The sequence below is a fragment of the Rhopalosiphum maidis genome, chromosome 3, assembly GCF_003676215.2.
Source record: "Rhopalosiphum maidis isolate BTI-1 chromosome 3, ASM367621v3, whole genome shotgun sequence".
Taxonomy (NCBI): domain Eukaryota; kingdom Metazoa; phylum Arthropoda; class Insecta; order Hemiptera; family Aphididae; genus Rhopalosiphum; species Rhopalosiphum maidis.
In genome coordinates this window covers 46,815,577-46,836,515 of record NC_040879.1, presented here as the reverse complement: position 1 = coordinate 46,836,515, position 20,939 = coordinate 46,815,577, and the positions used below count along the sequence as shown (strand labels likewise).

At 25.1% G+C, this 20,939-nt stretch overlaps 1 protein-coding gene across 2 annotated transcripts; it reads right to left on the bottom strand.

Annotated features, from left to right (window-relative positions):
- Positions 1 to 1,234: 1,234 nt before the first annotated feature.
- On the bottom strand, positions 1,235 to 20,295 carry LOC113555852. 2 transcript variants are annotated; one of them, XM_026960416.1, is made up of 9 exons: positions 19,248 to 20,295; positions 17,916 to 18,130; positions 3,498 to 3,639; positions 2,818 to 2,990; positions 2,537 to 2,719; positions 2,200 to 2,423; positions 1,887 to 2,131; positions 1,674 to 1,818; positions 1,235 to 1,587 (listed from the first exon to the last, which is right to left on the bottom strand). In XM_026960416.1, exons 1-9 carry the CDS (start codon positions 19,657 to 19,659, stop codon positions 1,284 to 1,286), a joined length of 2,043 nt encoding a protein of 680 aa, XP_026816217.1. In that variant the 5' UTR covers positions 19,660 to 20,295; the 3' UTR covers positions 1,235 to 1,283. The 2 variants fall into 2 exon arrangements, with proteins under 2 accessions (XP_026816217.1, XP_026816219.1); XM_026960418.1 differs by having other exon boundaries at positions 17,916 to 18,061.
- Between the last annotated feature and the right edge of the window lie 644 nt (positions 20,296 to 20,939).

Below are 20,939 nucleotides of genomic sequence, written 5' to 3'. Positions count from 1 at the left end.
TGACTATAATAAATAACCCGTTGATAAGCAATCTAGTAATATAAGATATAAGTTATATAACTCATATGGGACAAAGATTCATTGATGTAAGAGTGGTAAGACTGCTAAGACACTCAAAACTTAGAAATTGCAATACTCTTCATCTAATAATATGAATGTTATAGTGCAGCAGCAGCGGTTCCTACACTTTTTCATCTTATGGCGCCCTTTTGAAATTAAATTTTTCTCGTGGCGCCCCTGATAAAACAGATGACCATTTTATTAGATAAAATAATAAACAGAACATTTTAAATTTATTTTTGGACAACATAACGATTAGCGTTGCGGCGCACACTTTGGGAACTGCTATTGGTGTATTCAGTGAAAATATATATTTATAAAATATAAATAATAAACAGGATACCTATAAAGTGGAAGTGTGCACTGAAAAAACTAAAAAAACAAAAAATAAACATAATGTATAACCAATACATTTTTTTTGTAAGTCAGAATCACATACCTATCATTGAATCTCGCTTACTGTGCTTTATATCTCGAGAATCATAAAATGACTGAATATGAACTAACATCATAACAGTTCCATTATATTATAGTTTGTAAATAACAACTTTGCATATAAATTATAATTATAATATCTCAGAATATTTAAGACTATTTTCTCTATTTTTGATTGTTATAATTAAATACAAAAAATAAAAATAAAAATGTTCTAATTCTTCAGACTGTGTTATATTTTTATTATTAAACCATAATTGATATTATACATGTCAGGTATGCAGCCAGCCAAATACTTCAGAAAAGGCCAATTGCATAAATTGTTTTTAAAAAAATGTACATTACATGTATAATATTTAATCATAAGTAAATTATATAAAATAAAAAAAATATAAATATAATAGGAAATATTGATAGAAAAAAAATTTTAAAAAGTGCATATACATACTTTTAAATAATATAGTGCTTAATTAATAATGCTTACAGTTCTAGGACTTTCATTTTAATTGTTCATTAGACTTAACATATAAAAAGAAAAAGAAAATAAAACATTAATGCTCTAAAATATTAAAATGAAATACATAAGGTATAAATTACCAACTTAAAATAATATTTGTAAATCTTAATATAAAAATATAAGTAATTCAAATAAAATAGTTATCTTCTATTTTTATATTGGCACATATTTTATAGGCATAATGCAATTTATCATTAAACAAATTGAGATTAAAGTTTATTTAGATTCTTAACATAATAGAAAAAAGATAAAAAAAAAATAATCAACACTCTTATATTGTATGTACTGAGAATAATTTGGAATTTATGTTATTAGTTAAATTGTATGTAAAAATATTAGCGCCAATAAATCCACCATAACCTTTTGTCCCTTTAAAGTAAATTCCTAATCCAGAAAATGGTATACCTGGATATGGTGCTACTATCTGCATGTCAATAAAAGGTAATGTTGTTTGAGCAACATCACGATCAATAGATGAATGTGTAAACGTAAGGTATTTGTTTGATGACATATCTGGTTCAGATGGAGTAGTTGATTTGGTAGGCAGATCTGAATTACTTATGTCAATATGGGTTCTGCAAGTGATTATTATAATTATTATTGAATATGATACATCATAATTATAGGGATATAATCATTGTAGTCAAAATAATTCACAAACCTTGGATTTGCGGACAGTTCAGTGTTTTCATTTCCAATCCAATAACTTTTCAACTCGGGTTCAATAAGTTTACCGGTCATAAAATCAAAAGGTGTAACACGAACTTCAATATTAAGGTGAGATCCAATCTTTCTAAATTTTACTCCTATAACAATTAATACAATTTAAATTAATTAAGTATTATAATTAAGTGACAAAATAAAAATATTTTACCTGTAACAACTGTATTTTCAGGAGCAATTACATTATCAATATCAATAGTGCGAGCTTCATATGTTAATGTATGATAGTCAACACCATCTTTTAATGTTTTATTCTTATAAGAAAAATCAGAACCCGGTACTTGAATCCATTGTCTGGAAGGTTCATGTATTGTTCCTCGATGGCTAAGTACACCTTCTTGTGCTTGTAAATGGAACATTTGTTTAACTTTAATAAATCTTAAACCTGTTATAACTCTAAATAAAATACAAAAAAAATTACAAATGTAAGAACAGAAACTCATTAATTAATGGTTGAAGCTTACTTATTTTCTTTAATATTAGATACGGAAGGTTTTAAACTGAAATATCTATCAGAAGAAGAATCGGTTGAATCACAAATGCAAAAACAATAAGAACAATGCCAAATCAAAAAATTCCACCAGCTGTCCACCATGCTCGTTGTACCTTTGCATTCAACTGATGTATCACCCAAAACTTTACCTCTTTCATACGAAATATAATCATATCGCCTATTGCTTCCAAATTTCTATAAGGATTTATTTATATTAATTTTATTATTAATACATATCAAAAATATAAGGTGCATTCAAGAAGCAACTTTAAATACTTCTAGTCATAATTTTTTAAAAGTATACTCACAGATTGACAAATTCTCATATCGGAATCGAAATACTGACAATTTAATATACGTCCATTACAAACACGCTGTTTAGCACAAAATTGATCTCTAAAACATGATTTATGTTCTGCAACTTCATAGTATCCACAGTCTTTTGTGCAACTCTGCTCAATGTTCATATCGGCTTCATTTTCTATGTAACCCTATTAATTGTATAATATGATTTACATGTTATTACAAATACATATAATTCACAATAATAGTAATTATTAGTTTATAAAATTAATTGTCTCTAGCATACTTGTAATAACTGTGTAACTTCTAAATAAGTTGAATCTTTAACATGTCTTGTTGGGTCACATCTCCAGTAGATATTACTTGCAGAAATTATTGAAGATTTTAAAGCATTGAGTTGTTCAATAATTTTTTTCTCAAATTGTTCTAATTGCTTTTTTCTTTCAAATGTAAAATTTCCTATACAACAATTAATTATAGAAATAGCATTTTTTAAAATGATTTTTCACTAATGGAAATAAAAAAAAATATATACACAGTAATTAATATAGTACTCCAGTATTTATGTCTATATCATTACAATATGTACGTTTATAATTCCAGAACATACAATTAATATTATTTTTAAACAAAAATACCTAAAAATATTAAACTTAACAGCATTTTTAATACCTGACAGCTCAGATATTTTTCTGTTCTTAAAAGAGCTTAATATTTTTTAGAACTTAAACATTTCAAATGTTTAATAATGCTTGCATCAAAGTTTTCCAATTATTAGACAATGATTATAATATTGGTTTCTTTATTTCCAGTAAAATTAAAATTAAATCCAGTATGTTAATCATTTAGAATTAATTAAAAAGGAAATTTTTTAGAATATGAATGTGTTGTGTAGAATAAACAAAGAATGAGTACAGAAACTACTATATTTTAGTAAAACATACAACACAAAATATATTATAATACCTTTTCCATAAGTTTGCAGTAACATCCACGAATATTGCATAACAGAAAATCCTTTAAGTTGAGTAAGATGCAATGTTGTGTACATATTAAAAATCAACTGTTGTAACGATTGTTTTTGCTCACAAAGTGCATTACTATTTTCCTAAAATATAAAAGTACAAAATGATTTAATAATTACTTATTAGTTTTTCCAATCTTCAATGGAAATATTATTGACTATTACAATTGTATACTGCATTTACTAGTTCTATTTGTTCTAATGATTATATTATTCAAATGAAAATTAAATTTTCAATTTATTTTGTAGAAAAAAATACCCTATTATACATGTCAAAATGTGGAATCTGATATTACACTTTAATATTTTTAATGCTTACCCCATTAATATTTGATTAAAAAAAATAATAATAATAAAAATTGTATAAATTTAAATAAATATTAAATTGTTTTTAGACATATTGATAAGTATGTATCACTCTTAAGAATATTATTCATTATAATTTTTGCAATGGGTGATTTTAATCTAAGATAACTTAAAAAAAAAACGATTTTGCGTAAATATTATAACCTAAAATAAAATAAACAGTACTCTGATATTCTCTTAACCATAGTTCTGATGTTAAAATATAGGCTATTGGCTTATTGTGGTCATTAGATAGGTATTTTTGATCAAAAAATTAGATTTTTGATTTATTGATGTCTTAATGCTAATTATTATTTAACACTACATTAATATTATTAATTAAAAATTAATAATTTTTAATTTTTTAATAATATTTTAATATTCACATCATAACATAACGAAATACAAATATATATTACGATATACTTGTAGTCTTAGATATCAGTTTAATTAAATATTATCTATTCTATAATCGTTGGTACTACGTTTGAACTATACAAATTAATTAAATACCTTATACCATTAAAAGTATTTATATTATAATATTTAAACTAAGTGCCAACAGTATGACACAATCCAAAAACTATGTTTGTTATATATTAATAAATATATAATTGAGTCATAATATGACAATGTAATTTTTATCTGTAACTGAATTAATCAATACTATTTTCTTTATTCTTATACCGTATGCAAGCACGTTTATAAAGGGTCCACTCCTCTTCCCCAAAAATTAATAGTTGTGTAATTTATTTATAACCATCAACGATACGATAACTATAACAATGAATAGGTGACAATTTATTTGAATTAGTGTCGTCAATAAGATATCGATGTGATTACAACAAATTATGACTAAGTTATTTTATACCTACTAGGTAATAAAGATAAATAAATATGATAATGTATAATTCAGGAAAAATACGATTTAAAAAAAAAAAAAACTTGGATACGATCTAAAAATTACCAATTTTCTATTGAACCACATAGCGACTAAAATTTAAAATGCATTGGTTAAACTGTTATCCTTAGCTGGCTTCCCCGGAAAAATTACTGGGTGCATTGTATAGATGCTGTGTTAAATTTATCAATAATATAGTTGGTAAAGAGACACATTTAAAATTAATTATGTTCAACATAAAATAATATCTAACCTAACTATTACAATTAATTTTTAGACTATTTTTATTTATTTAAATTAATTCATGTGAAAATAATAAAATATATGTAATATTAATTGACAATTTTTATGAAGCCCCCACGAATTTTTTATTTTTGTAAGTGATTGACGGAGGCTGAACTGCTGAAGAAGGGTCTAACTTCAAAAGTTAAAAATATTACAAAATTATGTATAAACAAATAAACATATTTAGTGAAAATCGATAATAACGATATCAATTATGTACTTATTACGTCGCCACTGGTAAAACGAATGAAAAATGTCAATCGTCCTGCATATTTTTCTACTACTTTATTTAAAATATAATATAGTTATAGCGGTTACGTTAAATCTGATTTAACGATTATATTATCATTATAATATACATAGTTATAATTTATTCGTTTTTATTATTATTATATATTTATATTAATGTATCAGTTATAACTGTTATAAGGTACAGGGGCGTGCTCAGAAAATTTATGTGGGGGGGGGGTTCAAGTAAAATTGAAGGAGCTTGACTTTTACCTAACTTAACCATTTGTTTTTTTTTTAATTAACATCAAATTCAATTTATAGATTTAAATGTTATATAGCTAATATAGGTATTATATATACTAATATATAGGGCTCGGAATTTGATGCATTTTGTTGTATTTTTTTTTTGGAACTTATTAGACAATTTTCTCTTGGTCACAAATTTGTTTCATTAGCATGAGAATCTGAACAACTAATTTTTATTTTATATTTTTTTACATTTATTGGGTATTTATTTGCTTTTTAAGTCTTTTTTTAACATTTTTAGGTCATTTTTACTGAATTCACATTAGTTCACTTTTTATAGTTTCTGGTCGACCTGGAACTTACTTAAAACTTTAAAATTACCATATACTAAGATTAGTACCTATCCGATTTTATCTCACCGATTTCAGTCGTCGTTGTCATATTGTAGTCAATATTATTGTAAGTATCTAAATTGTATTATTTTTTCGTAATATTTTCGTAATACAGAAAATTAAAACGTCGGTTAGTCCTCGTCTACGTCTACTATGTTTGTAATTTTTTTATTTATAATTTTTAAGGAAATTTTTTGTCATTTTTATGTCATATTTTGAGTAATTTGTGAGCTTTGATAAATGTTTATAGAATTTTATAGTAAAATAGGGTGCAATTTAAAAAAAATATATTTTTATTAATTTAAAACAAATATTTGTAATTTTTTTAGGTCGTTTTTAAGACATTTTTAGTCATTTTTATATTTTTTTTAGGTTATTTTTGAATGTTTTTAAGGTCATCGACTTCCGAACCGCCCTACTAATATACAATATACGGTCTATACGTTTGGTCTAACTGCTAGATGAGTAAGGAAGCTTGTAACATACTCGATGTTGGAAGCATTTAACGATAAAATACGAATTGGGAAATTTTATGATAAAATTATTCGACAAGTACATTATAAAGATGCATTATTTCTTTTATAATAAAAAATAAAAATAATAGGTCAATGGGGGGGGTTGAACCTCATGACCTCCCCCCGTGAGCACGGCCTGATAAGATAGGTATAATTTTAACATTTAGTTACTATAATATACACTAACTAATAATAATTAAGATTTCTAATACAGTTGATGGATCGTTTTATAATTTATTAGTAAGTTTAAGTTATTCAATCAGTTTGTGAAGTGTGAAAGTCAAAATAAACGGAAAGCATTTTTTATAAATACATTTTTCATTATTATCATGAATAAATGAATTTTATATTGATTATTATTTGTCACTTAATATTCTTTATAATATGATAGGTACGTAAATGATGAATTTTTAAAATAAACGCTGATGTAACCAAAATATTAGTTTATATGTTTTCAAAACTAGTAACTTTTATTTCGTTTTGGTTTCTTAAAAATCGTTATAACTGATTTTCATTATTTATCAGAGTAGATATGTATATATAACAGATGTATACGAAATTGCGATAGTGTAGATAAATGATTACCTAATAATTATTAGTCTATCTCGATTATAATGGTATACTAAGGTCTAAGGTTATTGCTAAATAAAAATCGAATCATAATCTAGTTACAATATTTTACACAGTGTATAACAAATAGTTTATAATAATTAATTTAAGTTTAACCATACAGTATGTAGTATAGCGGTGTCATTTGACACCCTTAGAAATCATGTGATTATCGAGAAATAGCTTAATCTCTTTACATTTAGCCATTTAGGTCTTATAATAATTAGAAATATCAATAAGCTTTGTAATGTGTTGACCAAATGTATTGATTGGTAGTAGTAAACAGTGACTTTAATAAGCAAAGGCAAAGAGCATTGGATATAAATAATTGAATACCTATATTATGATAAGTATACAGCCAGTAGCTTTGTGCCCACGCAAATGATTTGATTTGAGAGTTTGAAACAGTTGAAACGCAATTAATTGTTAACGTCATCGGTTCGTGTAAGAACTTGGTACAAAATAATTATGTCACGCAAGCATAATATTCCAAGTGGAATGTATATATAATGAACGTAGATACATTAGATAAAATGTATAATAAAGAAAATACATTTTATGTTATATAAAGTAAATAATTAATAAAATGGAATAAATCATTAATTTGATTAATTCAACCAGTTTTCAACAGACTATGCTTTACAAACAAAAGCGATTTGTTGTATTAATACACAATAACTAACAAAGAAATTATTAACCTATTGATCATTAATAAGTCTACATAATTTGTTTGTTGGTTTTTTACGATTATTAAGTTTTAAGTGAATTATGAGCATTTTTAATTTACTCTATGTTATATACACATAATTTGCTAAAAAATTGAACTATCGTAAAAAACCAATAGACAAACACAGATAATGTTCTTACCATCAAGTTTCATAATAGGCCGATTCGCTGTAATTTTTAAATTGACGGAGCTAAATGTGATCTGCTGAGCGTAAATTTGCTATGTTACGTACTTGTACGACAGAGACAACACATTCGGGTGTGACGCCCTCCTAACAACTATTTTTAAATAAAAAAAAGGACTGACAAAAAAGTTTTTAACTCCCTAATTTCATAAGAAAACTGAAGAACTACCTAGTCAAACATTAGAATAATATAGAATAATAGAATAAGAAACAATATCTCCAAGTCTGGATACTTTGTATATTCATGGACCCTAGTTATTTTGTCATTACACACTTCTATATAATAGGTAAGTAAAGATTATATTATTATCAAATTATTAATGATCAATTTTATTGAAGACAACTGAGTACAGATCTATTATTAATTCATTGATATCGTTATTCACTGTTGTTCTAATTCAAATATAATTAAAATTCTTCATAATTTAATTTTTATATTATTTAATTACCCATATCATTATAACTGTGTCTGTAGGTATACATTACAATTAAGTACTATATGTTTATATAGATACTGTATTACATAGACATAATAATCTATTTCGTAAGAGGACGTAGAATCCGCCGCATACGTTGTCTCCGTCTTACACACGTGCGACATAGCAAACATTTTAAAATGATCATAACTTACTTAAAAATAACAATATGAATAAAAGGCTACGTGGGGCCCTGGATAATTGTCTTATATTTAAATGTTATATAAGTTAGTTCACTATAATATCGAAACTAACAGCACAATATTGAAACTGGTGAACGAAAATTTGCTGTCTCATGTGTGTAAGACGGAAACAACACATGCGGATACTATATCCTTTTAATAGGTTTATGCTATTTTATTACTTAGTTGTTATTATTATCAATATTTTAAAATCTAATAATATATTTATTATTTATAATATTATTTAGATGACTTAAGTTAAAAATTGTATTTTGATAGTTGAACTGTATTTTTATCTAAATATAAGCTAATAAAAAAAGACATTAGTGTAATGTAATATTGTATATTTGTATTGAATTTTATAAGTTAAAACCTTTTAAAAATTAAATTCAGATCCTATTAAAAACAGATTATTTTTTGTAATTTGATAAAATTAAAATTATGTTATGTGGCTTAATAATTTAAAATAAAATATCACAGTTATTATACACTTAATATTAGAATGATAACAATTAATAAGACATAACAACTAAAATTAATGTAGCAAAATATTCATTTTAAATAGAGAGATAAATAATATTAAAATTAAATTATAATAATTTATATTTATTTTGTAATCAATACTAACCCTTTATGGTTTATAGGATATCATAATCTCAAAAAATCACTTTTAAACTTAGTGACATATTTAAATTATTTAAACTCAATAAAGATTTTTGTAAAAATGAATAAAAATTCTTCATACAACTAAATTATTATAAGCATAATTATTGGTATAAATTATTTAGTCGATCATTTATAAAAACTAGAACAAGAACTTACAGTTTTGATTTCTTCTAATTTTTTTAAAAATTAAATATAAGTAAGTATTTACTAAATTAATTCATTTTCAATAAGTGTTCTCTGAAGATAGTAATTTATATCTATAATGTTAAGAAAAGATGTAATAATATATAAATATATAAACATAAAAAATACATTTATTGAAAATATTAGAACTATTGCTACCATCATTTAAATTATATTGTTATGTACACAAAACATTTTTCAAACATCCTGTAGGGCACTGTATTTTTTGTTGACACTTATAATTTAAAATCCGTGAATAATATCACAATATCATATTTTATAAATGTTTTATTTGTACTCTTTTTACTATTAAACATTATAAAGGTATGACACACTATTATGTAACTGCATTGATAAATTATTTTCATAATAGAAAATAAAAATTAACTCTTGTGGCTGTGGATTGTGGTTATTATTTATTATTTATAATAAAGAGCTAAATTAAAAGAATATTAATGAAACTCGAGAACAACATAACATGTTTATTACATTTTAATAAATATTATTGATAATTAAAAATATATAAAATAAATGTATATTGGATGTATGTGGGACAGTTGATTCAGAATTTATTTTATCAGAATAAAGAGGTCTCTGTTCTGACATAACTACTAAACTACATAAGACATTTTTATTTGAATAATAAAAATAATTTAAAAATAAAAGTATTAGCCAACTCTTAGTAATCAATACAAAATGTGTCTATAGAAAGGTAATTAATAAATATTTTAAAACAAACTATACCATAACATTATTTTTAGTATCTAATTTATTTCAAATATAAATATTAAAGTTTTAATCATTGGTAACAATAAAATAAGCTATAAAATATAAATAATTTTTAAATACCTATTATTTAATAATATGAGCAATTTTTTTTTTTTTTATGATTGAATACTTATTTAATAAAAATTTGTCAAATAAAATTACAAAAACAATGCATGTAAAAGGATCTTATAAATCAGAACATACCCCTTTTCTTATTACAATAATTTTAATAAAAATATATAACTAGTTAAGGGATTCTGAAAATATTAAAGGAAATATTAAAACAGCTCAATTTCTCTACTCTTTCCCACAATTCAAACACTATCCCAAATATATCATTTTTTAGTAATCCATAGTGAGTTTTTTTTATAAATTTTAAAAGTGTACACGTTAGTCTAATCTTATGAGTATGTTTATTCTTTTTTTTATTTATTCTAAATTTAATTATTTTATCACAATCACACTCTTTAATAAAATGATCTTATTAGTTCCATTATATGCATGAGTAGGTACATTATATTTATCACAAATATTTAATTTTTATTATCATGGAATTCAGAATATTTAAATACATTATACTTTACAATATATTAAACGTATAAGTATTTTATTTCTGGAAATTATAAACTATACGCATTTCACAATACCATTCATTTTTAACAACAACTGCATATTGCTTATATAAAAGATTACAATGCAATTGTTTATAGGTACTGTGAAACACGTGATGACTATATATGTAATAATATGTATATTGATTAAAATGTGGAGATTGATTAAATGAAAAAAAGGAATACATAAGATGTTTTTAATATATTTACAATCTAAGCAAAACATTATTATTTAACAATAACTTATTTACTTGTTTTGTATACAATTATAAAAACTGTTTGTACCTATAACATAGATGTATTTTGAATGTTTAAGCTCCAAACACACAATTTATGTCATTTATTTTGTTGTGAATGATTGGAGAATGAAGATGATAGTGATTCTATGACATTTGTTAAACTTTTTTTGTAATATATTATTCTAACTAATTAATTGAAACCATTTAACAATCACGAGTCTTTTTCTAAACATGTTATACATGTTTTAAAATATAAAATTGCCAATTAAATTTTATTGGTTTTTAAGTAATTTTTTTCTTATCTGAATATTAACATAATCATCAAAAGTTTATAACATTTTCCTTATCAAATTCTTAAACTATACATTTCAAAAACTAATACAACTAATTTTACCTAAATATTTAGTTACCCTGTCACATGCCTTTGTGTCCTACCTCTCAAAGTATAGTCCAGAATAATAATAATCTATAATTTATGGATGTAAAAAGGTTTAAAGACTATAGCTATATAAATACATCTGTACCCTGTCACACTGTATGTAATAAATAATAAATAATTATTTAGTCTGTACTTTGCTATTCATTGATTATTAATGTTATAGGTTAACCAACTATATGATAATCAAAAATATGTTAACAATTTACATGAAGACTTCATGATGAAGTTTTATAATTCATAATAACAATCACAACACAATCATACAAATCATAACAAAATTTACGCCACAGGTAAATAACACAATGAAAAAAATGTATTATTTTTATCTTTAAGAAAATATTGATAAATTTAAAATGGGCATGGGATATCATTGGAGAGATATAGACTAGCCGTCATTTTATAATACGTGTAAAATCAACCACTTTGTAGCAATGATTCATTCATTTTAAAATTATGATATCAAATTTTTTATAAATCTATTTGACATGTATTTACTCAGAACCGGAAATACGATAACAAATTTTGTTTTTCAACACTTAAAAATATAATGAGTAATTTTAGTCATAACACATAACTTAATGGGTGTTGTAGTATTTACTATGAAGTATTGAAAAAAAAAATTGCATTTCTGGTACCACTATTTTTATCAGCACAAAAGTAAAAATAGGTAAAACAATAAAACATATAATATAATTTTAAAATAGATAAATAATTGTGTGATGCGACATCTTACAATTTTAAATTTCTACATACATAAGATAGGCGATTAGGTATCCAATAAGGTAATGTGTAGTGCGTTTTTTTTTCAATTTCCCATAGTAGTTATTAAAAAATATGAATGTTATAAAGTTGTAGAAACGTTTCTCTAACACAATTAATTTTAGAACTAAAGTAATTTCAAACTGAAAAATTGTTTTTTGTTCAGTGTATTTTATTGAAATATCTGTATCGTGAAAAATTGGTTGGAAAAATATACAAATAATAAAAGCTTTTAATTCTAATTTTATATATTATGCTTAAAGCTTAAAAAAATGTAATATTTGCTTACTTGTTTGATAAGATCAATCTTATTTTATTTTAATATTTGAAAATAACTAGTAACTAGTAGTGATGCATAACGATATATTTTCAGTTATTGATATCGGTTAATGGATATAAATGAGATATACTAACTATTAAATATTAATTTCAATTATATATTTTTTTTTATTATATTCATAATAATCAAACAAGAATTAAAATAATTATATTGTTATTCTTGAAATGTATATCTTGAAAAATATTTGAAAATTAAAATCATTATATAGTATTGTAGTGTTTTTCTTAAATTCTTATATAACTCTTTGTAGTTTAATTTACAATGGTACCAGAAATTAAATGGTTATCTAAGTAATGGTCAGTATTAAAAAAAAAAATTGTATGAATTATTACATATATAGAGAATATTTCTCGTCATACAACTGTACAAAGTACATCTTTACTTACAAAATAATTGTAAAAAATCAAATATAAGTTTAAAATATGAATTATTATTTAATATAAGCTAAGAAAATGCTTTATAACATTGTTTATATAGGGGGGTAAATTATATACAATGATATTTTATGTATTTGAAATTTGTTGTCATATTTGAGTATTTAACAATGATTTCGATATGCTATGTTATACATTTGTAAGATGAAGACAACACATCCGGCTGAGACATCCTGTTAACACCATCAACACGAGCCACGACATAAAATAATTTAATATTACTATAAACTATTATGATTACATAGGTATAATTGTATTATGTACCTATTTCCGTATTAATCGTTTGACCGTGAAAATACATTTTAATCTACACGCGTAATACAAAATACTCGTAATATATATTCATAAGAATACTACTTTAGTAGTTTTGTGGTTTTGTCTATTATTTGTAAAATAGTTAATAAATAACAAAAATATTAACAACACGAAATATAATTTTTAAGTGCGCATATAGCTTTCTCAATTACTCAAAAAATGCCTTAATGCTAATTTTTATTAGAGCCTTGCTATAATATTATAATTAATATAACCATAAAAACAATCTGCCTAGTGCCTAAGTATCTATAATAAAACAATTAAATCCAATCGCATCATTAATATGTATAAGCAGAAGACAAAAACTTTACCAATTTAAATATAAAAAATAGTCAAAGTATTAACCGATTAATTTAGACTACATTGAAAGTTAAAGAGAAATATTTATAGTAACTATATAAATGCCATATGGACTATGGTGGTTTATATTATAGAAAATATCTCATACAATTTAGGATTTTTTATTATTTCATTGGTCACTCGTCGTAATAGAAGCTCTACTAGCTTTAGCCTCTAATACTTTAAATAAAGGTTATACATGTTTGGTAAAATAGTATTTTAATAACATAATAATGATACTGATTAATGATTATTATTTTTACTTTTTTATAATTATTAATGTTTAAATGCATAGTATAAGTGAATTAAATTGGTAAAATTTACTCGTTACTCGGAACTCGCTGTAAAGTTAAACAGCATCATTGCGACCAAATGTTCAATGCAATAGGACAAGTCATCAAATGTTGAACACTCACTGGTCGCTGCTTACCCTTGTTTACAATAAATTTACTTTTGTCGTTAATCGTAGCCTCGCTGGCTATTTTACTCCCTGGAAAGTGAAATCCTGTTGTGTAATCGACATGGCTAACAAAATTGTTTAGTAGTGCTAGACACTATAGCAGTGGTTTTCAAACTTTTATTATACACGGCACACCGTACACTTCAAAAAATGTTCACGGCACACTGACCTTTTTTTTAGATGAACAAAATTGTTTTGAATTAATTATAATTATATATACATTTAATAAAAAATGTATGATTGATGAGCTAACAAATATTTTTAATTCTTGAACGAATAGTTGACACACACCCGCATTTTCCTATATCACAATTCAATGCGATCGGTAATTTATGGAAAAACTGCGGCATATTTATTGGATAATCACGGCACACCAGTGTGCCGCGGCACCCAGTTTGAAAACTACTGCACTATAGTGACTAGTGCTTAGTTCGCCGTTTCTCAATCTTTGTATTATAATAAAACACTATGAAAATATTTTATATTTTGCGAAACAATAAAAAAAATAAAAATAATGGGCAATATTTCATTTTAATTGGTAATGTACAATTAAAAATAACAAAGAAAAAATATAGCATAAAAAATAATATGCCGAAAACAGATTACCTACTAGTTTTTATTATCATACAAATTATATCAATACTTATTTTTGTAAATTGTGTCAGAAGTGTTTGGACATTTTGTGCCATTTAATATACTAAGTGATACATTAGAATTTATTCAACGATACACCAGTGTGTCATGGTTCACTGGATGAGAAACACTATCTTAGTTATTAGCAGTAGATGGGACTCACACGAGTCACGATTGAGTTTAATATCTTATTTCTGAAGTGTAATCTAAGTAGTCGCTCACGATTGTTCACTAACAAGCAACGAGTAAATTCGCTCAATGTAGACCACCCTTAACAAGCATACAATATATTTATAACAATAAGAAAAAAAACTTATTAATAATGCTCAGTTGTGGTAATTATTAGTAAATTGAGAGGAACCAAGAATCGTTTTCGGCCATTTTGTAAGAAAACTATTTTAGCTATACCAATGTACAATTTACTAAATATAATCACGTAAAAATTCCCATTTTCTATTTTTTTCCGCCCAAATTTCACAGTCGTAAATTTAATTTGCTATCGGAAACTACTCTTTTAGTTGATGATCAAAGTTTGAAATTTGTATTGCTCCAAAAGTTTATTAAAATGTTTAGACGTCAAAACACCACAAACAAATCATTGTACAAACAATATTCATCAGTCTGATGATAATCAAATAATATGTTGGTGATATAAACTTTATTTAAATTATCGGCTATTGTCTGTTGTTTTATTTTTAAAATCGCTATAATTATATTATTATTAGTGAAGGGTGATAGCACTGATAGCAATGAACAAGTTATGCCATTATTAAATTTTTCTACAAATTATAATTAACATATTACAAAATAAATTATCATAGGAATAGTAAAATACTATCACACGGCTCACACCATATGATAAGGTATATAAGGAATTCCTAAAAAATAACCCAACCCTTCACTATTACACATAGGCGGAGATTGGGGGGTGCTTGGGGGGCTTAGACCCCCCCAAATTATTGAACATTTTTAAGTCATGTGGCCGGCTGGATGTCGGACTTATTTTACAACAATTGCCAAAATCTACTAAAATGTAGATTGGGCATTTTACAAAATATTTTTTTTCCCGAAATGTAGTCATTATAGTAATTATTACAACATATACCTACTCGTCATGCACCAGGCAACCGTCGCGACGGATTGAAAAATTTAATAACTCTTCAATATTATACATTGAAAAAGATATCAATATCAGTATTGAGAACGTTATTAATATACTTGCTAATCAAAATAGGTTTATTATACTAAAATAATAAAATTTTTATTGAATTATAAATTAATGATTTTAAAGTACATATTTAGTATTTAGTAGGTTTTCTTTTTAGTTGGTAATTATTAGTTAGTTATTTAGTAGTTAACGCGTATTGGAAGTAATACAGTGGGTGCCGCTTATAAGCCTCACTTTGGGACCAGCACAAAGTGACTAGTGAATCTTATAGGTAAAGTGGGGAAAAAATTGAATTACATATTTATGAATTTTATTTTACTATATATTTTGCTTTAAATTAAATTTACTTTAATACATATAATATTACATATTACATATCTATTATTGAATAAATTTAAAAATTCTGATAAAAAAATTAAAATTATAATACATATACATATAATAAAAATTATTACATATTTATAAAAAATTATAAAAGATGTATGATGTATTTATTATTTATGAAAAAAATTTGTAATTTTGGTTTGTTTTGAGTATTAATATTTTGAAAATATATTTCTCGTACTCATATTACAATAACGATAATTGCAAAAAATGTGAAATGCGATAAAATTTGTTGTAATACACACATTAAAAAGCATGAATTGAAATCGGAAATAACCCAAAAATAAGTAATTTTTAAAAACCAATTTATTTCTAAATGTTAACCAAAAATGTTTATTTTTTACGAATTTTGAGTCTTATAACCGAATTTTTTTTTAATGTATTTGGATACGTCTGGATCGTTCCATACAATGTTGAATCTAATAAGCGACTGAACCTTATATCCGTGAGTCTTATAAACGGTGTCCCCTGTATATATTAGTGAAGGGGTGTGTGGGAGCAAAGCCCGCACGGCCCACGGCTTATTTTGCAAGGAAAGATTTAAGCCCCCCCCCCTAAAATTCAATCAAATCTCCGTCTATGCTACTACAGTTCACTTTACTTACTATAGTTACGTGCAAAAATTCCATCCCATGCTACAGACGTAATAGGTATTACATTCCTTTATTTTTTGATTAATAAACCAAAGTTATCCGCTTGGTCTTGGTAGTTAAAAATACAGAAAAAATTATGTACGTAAATTATAATAAACGTATATTATATTTATAATATTTTGAAAATTATAATATAAGCACTCGATAAAAGTTTTAAGTTCAAGTTTAAGTTTTTCCAAATAGTTAAAAAAGTCCAGGGAATTTTTTACTTTTAACCTCATAAAGTACTAACTAGATCTAATTTACTACCAGAAACCACCCCTAAAGTAAAAAATCTTAATTTTTATCGTCAATTTTTTATGTACACACACGCACAAAAAAAATACACTTCATTATAAATTTAATATATTCATCGTTGGCAAAAAAATGTAAAAAAAAAAATGTTTCCGTGTTCATATTGGAAAGAATAATATATAGGTATTTTAAATCATCATTATTAAAAAGTGATTACCAACGAGACGTAGTGGCACTGGTGACTACCACCAGGCACTGCGCCTTTACTAGGAAATTTGGTAGTTTTTGTTGTATACATTTAAAACTCAAAATACAAGTCAATATAATTTTTTTTTAACTTCATAAATGGAACTAAATTTTTCGTTTATTTGTATTAAACTAGAAAAAAAAATGTATACTCCTTATCGTATTATACATTTTTTTTCTTCAAAATAGTACTATACAAACAAAACTATCATTCAATTATATTAAATAAATAAAATAATACCTATATAAAATAATATCATATTTTAAAATATTTTTAGTAAAAATGTTTGCATGAATTAAATGTTTAAGGTATATTTTCAAGTAATAAATCTACAACGGTTGTATATATAAAACAAATCCTATTAAAAATAATTAACAAAATTATTCATTACTTACCATAGTGTGTTTTAAAATATTGAAAATACCGCCATGTGTATGAAATTTAAATCCTTCCCATTCCGGAACAATGAAAGAGTGAATTTTAGCCAATTGCTTATGAGGAGATCCCGAAGAGTATGTCAACATTGCATCCGCAAATTTTTCTAATGTATAAGATGTATATGTAGAATTTACACTTTTTTCATTCTTACCATTTTCTTCATATTTATACTCTAAATAAACATAATATAAAAACACAGTAAACTGAAGAAGGCTGAACCTGAATAACATTTTTAAATGTAATTGTTGTTTTTTTTAAATTGAATTATAAAAAAATACCATCATTACTATTACAAATAATTTTGTTATTAATAGGTACAAAACCAAAATACTGAAAAGGGTACCAGTACCATTACCTATATAATAAGTGATAAATAGATTAAAAAATAACTATGCAAGTCTCCTACAAACATTAAACATTTCAATGACAACTAAATTTAATAAGGTACTTAGTTATTTTAATTGGTAATTAGAAATAATAATTTACCAGAAATAATAAAATTGTATACATTTTATTATAGTGGGACTTTGCTTCATGCTCGTTCCATTCATCAACCCTTTTTAATGTTTTATATATTTTAATATTATTCTACTTTTTTTTGTTTTGTAATTATTATGTTTTTTACTTATTGGTTATTGCAACAATAATAAAACATGAGTAGGTAAACAAAAAAAAAATTCAAAACTTATTATATTATAATAGAGTAATAGGACTGTAGTTTATATATTAACCATAGATAATAATACACATTAACATTTTAATATATATTCAAAAAATTCAAATAAGGTGTCTATATTGAAATATTTAAATCAACTAAATTATATCTGAGGTGATATTTTAATAGTATAATTTACCATTTACCCAATAATTATTGTTTGTATTATTTGAAATTTATAATTTTAAATCAATTATACATTTATAGGTACTTATATAAAGCTGTGTTTCAAATGTTATTTTATAAGCATAGTCATATGAATTTATCAATAGAAAAATATTATTAGTTTATTTCATAAATTTGATTTAAAAATATGAATTAATATTATTACTAAATACAAACTATCAAGACCATTTTAATTAAACTCTATAGGTACTAGAACCAATAAAACATCTCTCGCTAGGTATGCATTTTATGAAATTATAAAAAAAAAAATACAAACCTAAAATAGGTTTATAAAACATCTTACATTACTGTTGTGCTTTTATATTATGTATAAAAACATTTAAAATTTTTAACTAGAAACCTTATGACCAGAACTGTTATTACATGCAATAATATAGGCAATACATACCTTCCATAGTCATAAAATCATTTTCAATTGATCTGACAGAGTCCAAGAGTTCATTAATTTGCATGCCATTCAAAACAGCATCAGGCAAGGATTGTAGCTTTTTAAGACTAACCAACATCATAGTCCTTATGTCATTTGTTTCTTTTTGGGTGACTTGCACAAGCTGAGTAATTTGTCCAAAATAGGATAAAATCTTTCGTTCTTTTTTTTTTATGTACCACACAAGTGGAGTATTTTCATTACCTAAACGATCTTCCACTTTGTCAGCAACCTCCCATGATTTGCTGACAAAATCAAACACTTTGGTAGTCAACTCAAAGACGTCGTTAATGTCATCAAAGGACACAGTACTATACACATTGCTGGTTGTAATCGATAGCATCGCGCATATTAAAAGGTATTTGAAATCCATGTCTGCGTTTGGAGCGTGTACAGTATTTTCTGGACAATGATAAAGTCAAATTCAATATATTGGCTCCCGAAAGAGCACACGCGCGACTGAACAGACGAACAGTGAACACTCAACACATTCAAGGAACAGAAAAACGTTAGTACTTAGTAATCACTAATCATGATAATATTGCTCGAATCAGCAAAAATACGATGGGATAGGATTTTGTGTTTATAATTTAAACTTTTCACGTCAGTCAAACAAACGTCTTTGTCAGAAATAATTTACAACAGAATGAATAACCGTCGACAGTCTACACTCGACACAATACGCGTCGCACAAGGTCGCAGGGAGGGGATGCGAAAAAATGAATACGGATTATTTTATTCAAAGGAGACACACGTTGCTCCGCTCCACTTATTAATGAGCAATGACACATACAAACACTATATTGAACGACACTGTCGACACTACTGACGTGTGACTGGTGACGAGTGACGACCGCACAACAGTCGACAGCGACAGAACGCCGCAAAAATGAACTACAATTATAATCTATATTTCTATAGTATATTTCGTCTACAGTGAATGCTTAAAAATAATTGCAACTTATTTACTAGTAGCCATTGGCCACTAGCTAATGCTACGCACAATGCCACAATGTGCACACCAATGAATTTAATAAATAATATTATCAGACTGATAGTATTGTTCTGTGCTGATAGTCTTATACATTGTATTCTCGTACTATAAATTACATTATTATTATCTTATCGTCTGTGTTATCATAACTAAGATTGTTATCATTATAAAGTTCATTTTTTGCCACAGACTGTGTTTCTTGCAAATATTCTTGCAATAATATCATAGTATATTTTATACTTATCGTATGAATTTTAATATGTCTGTCGTGTCTATGTAACTTATTCCGAACATGACCTGCTTGACATACTATCTATCGCAATTATATTATTATAATAATTAATTATTATTCGTTTATTATAGACGTATACAATAAATCAATAGGTGCTTACTCAATATAATATGGTCGAATGGTTCTTATTTGGACTTTCCTATTACAACCAAAATAAATTAGACAAGGAAACAAATCTACCTTTTACAACTTGGTTATTAGATACTAAATGTCATCTTGGATTTAGTTTATACCTAAATAAACTATTGAAAAGTTCTTATTATTTTTACATTAAAAACGTTTTATCTTATATTTCTTAATTATTCTTGCATAAATCTTTGTAAGACACTTCGCTATGGATTTTAATTAAGGGGTAATAATTGGGCAA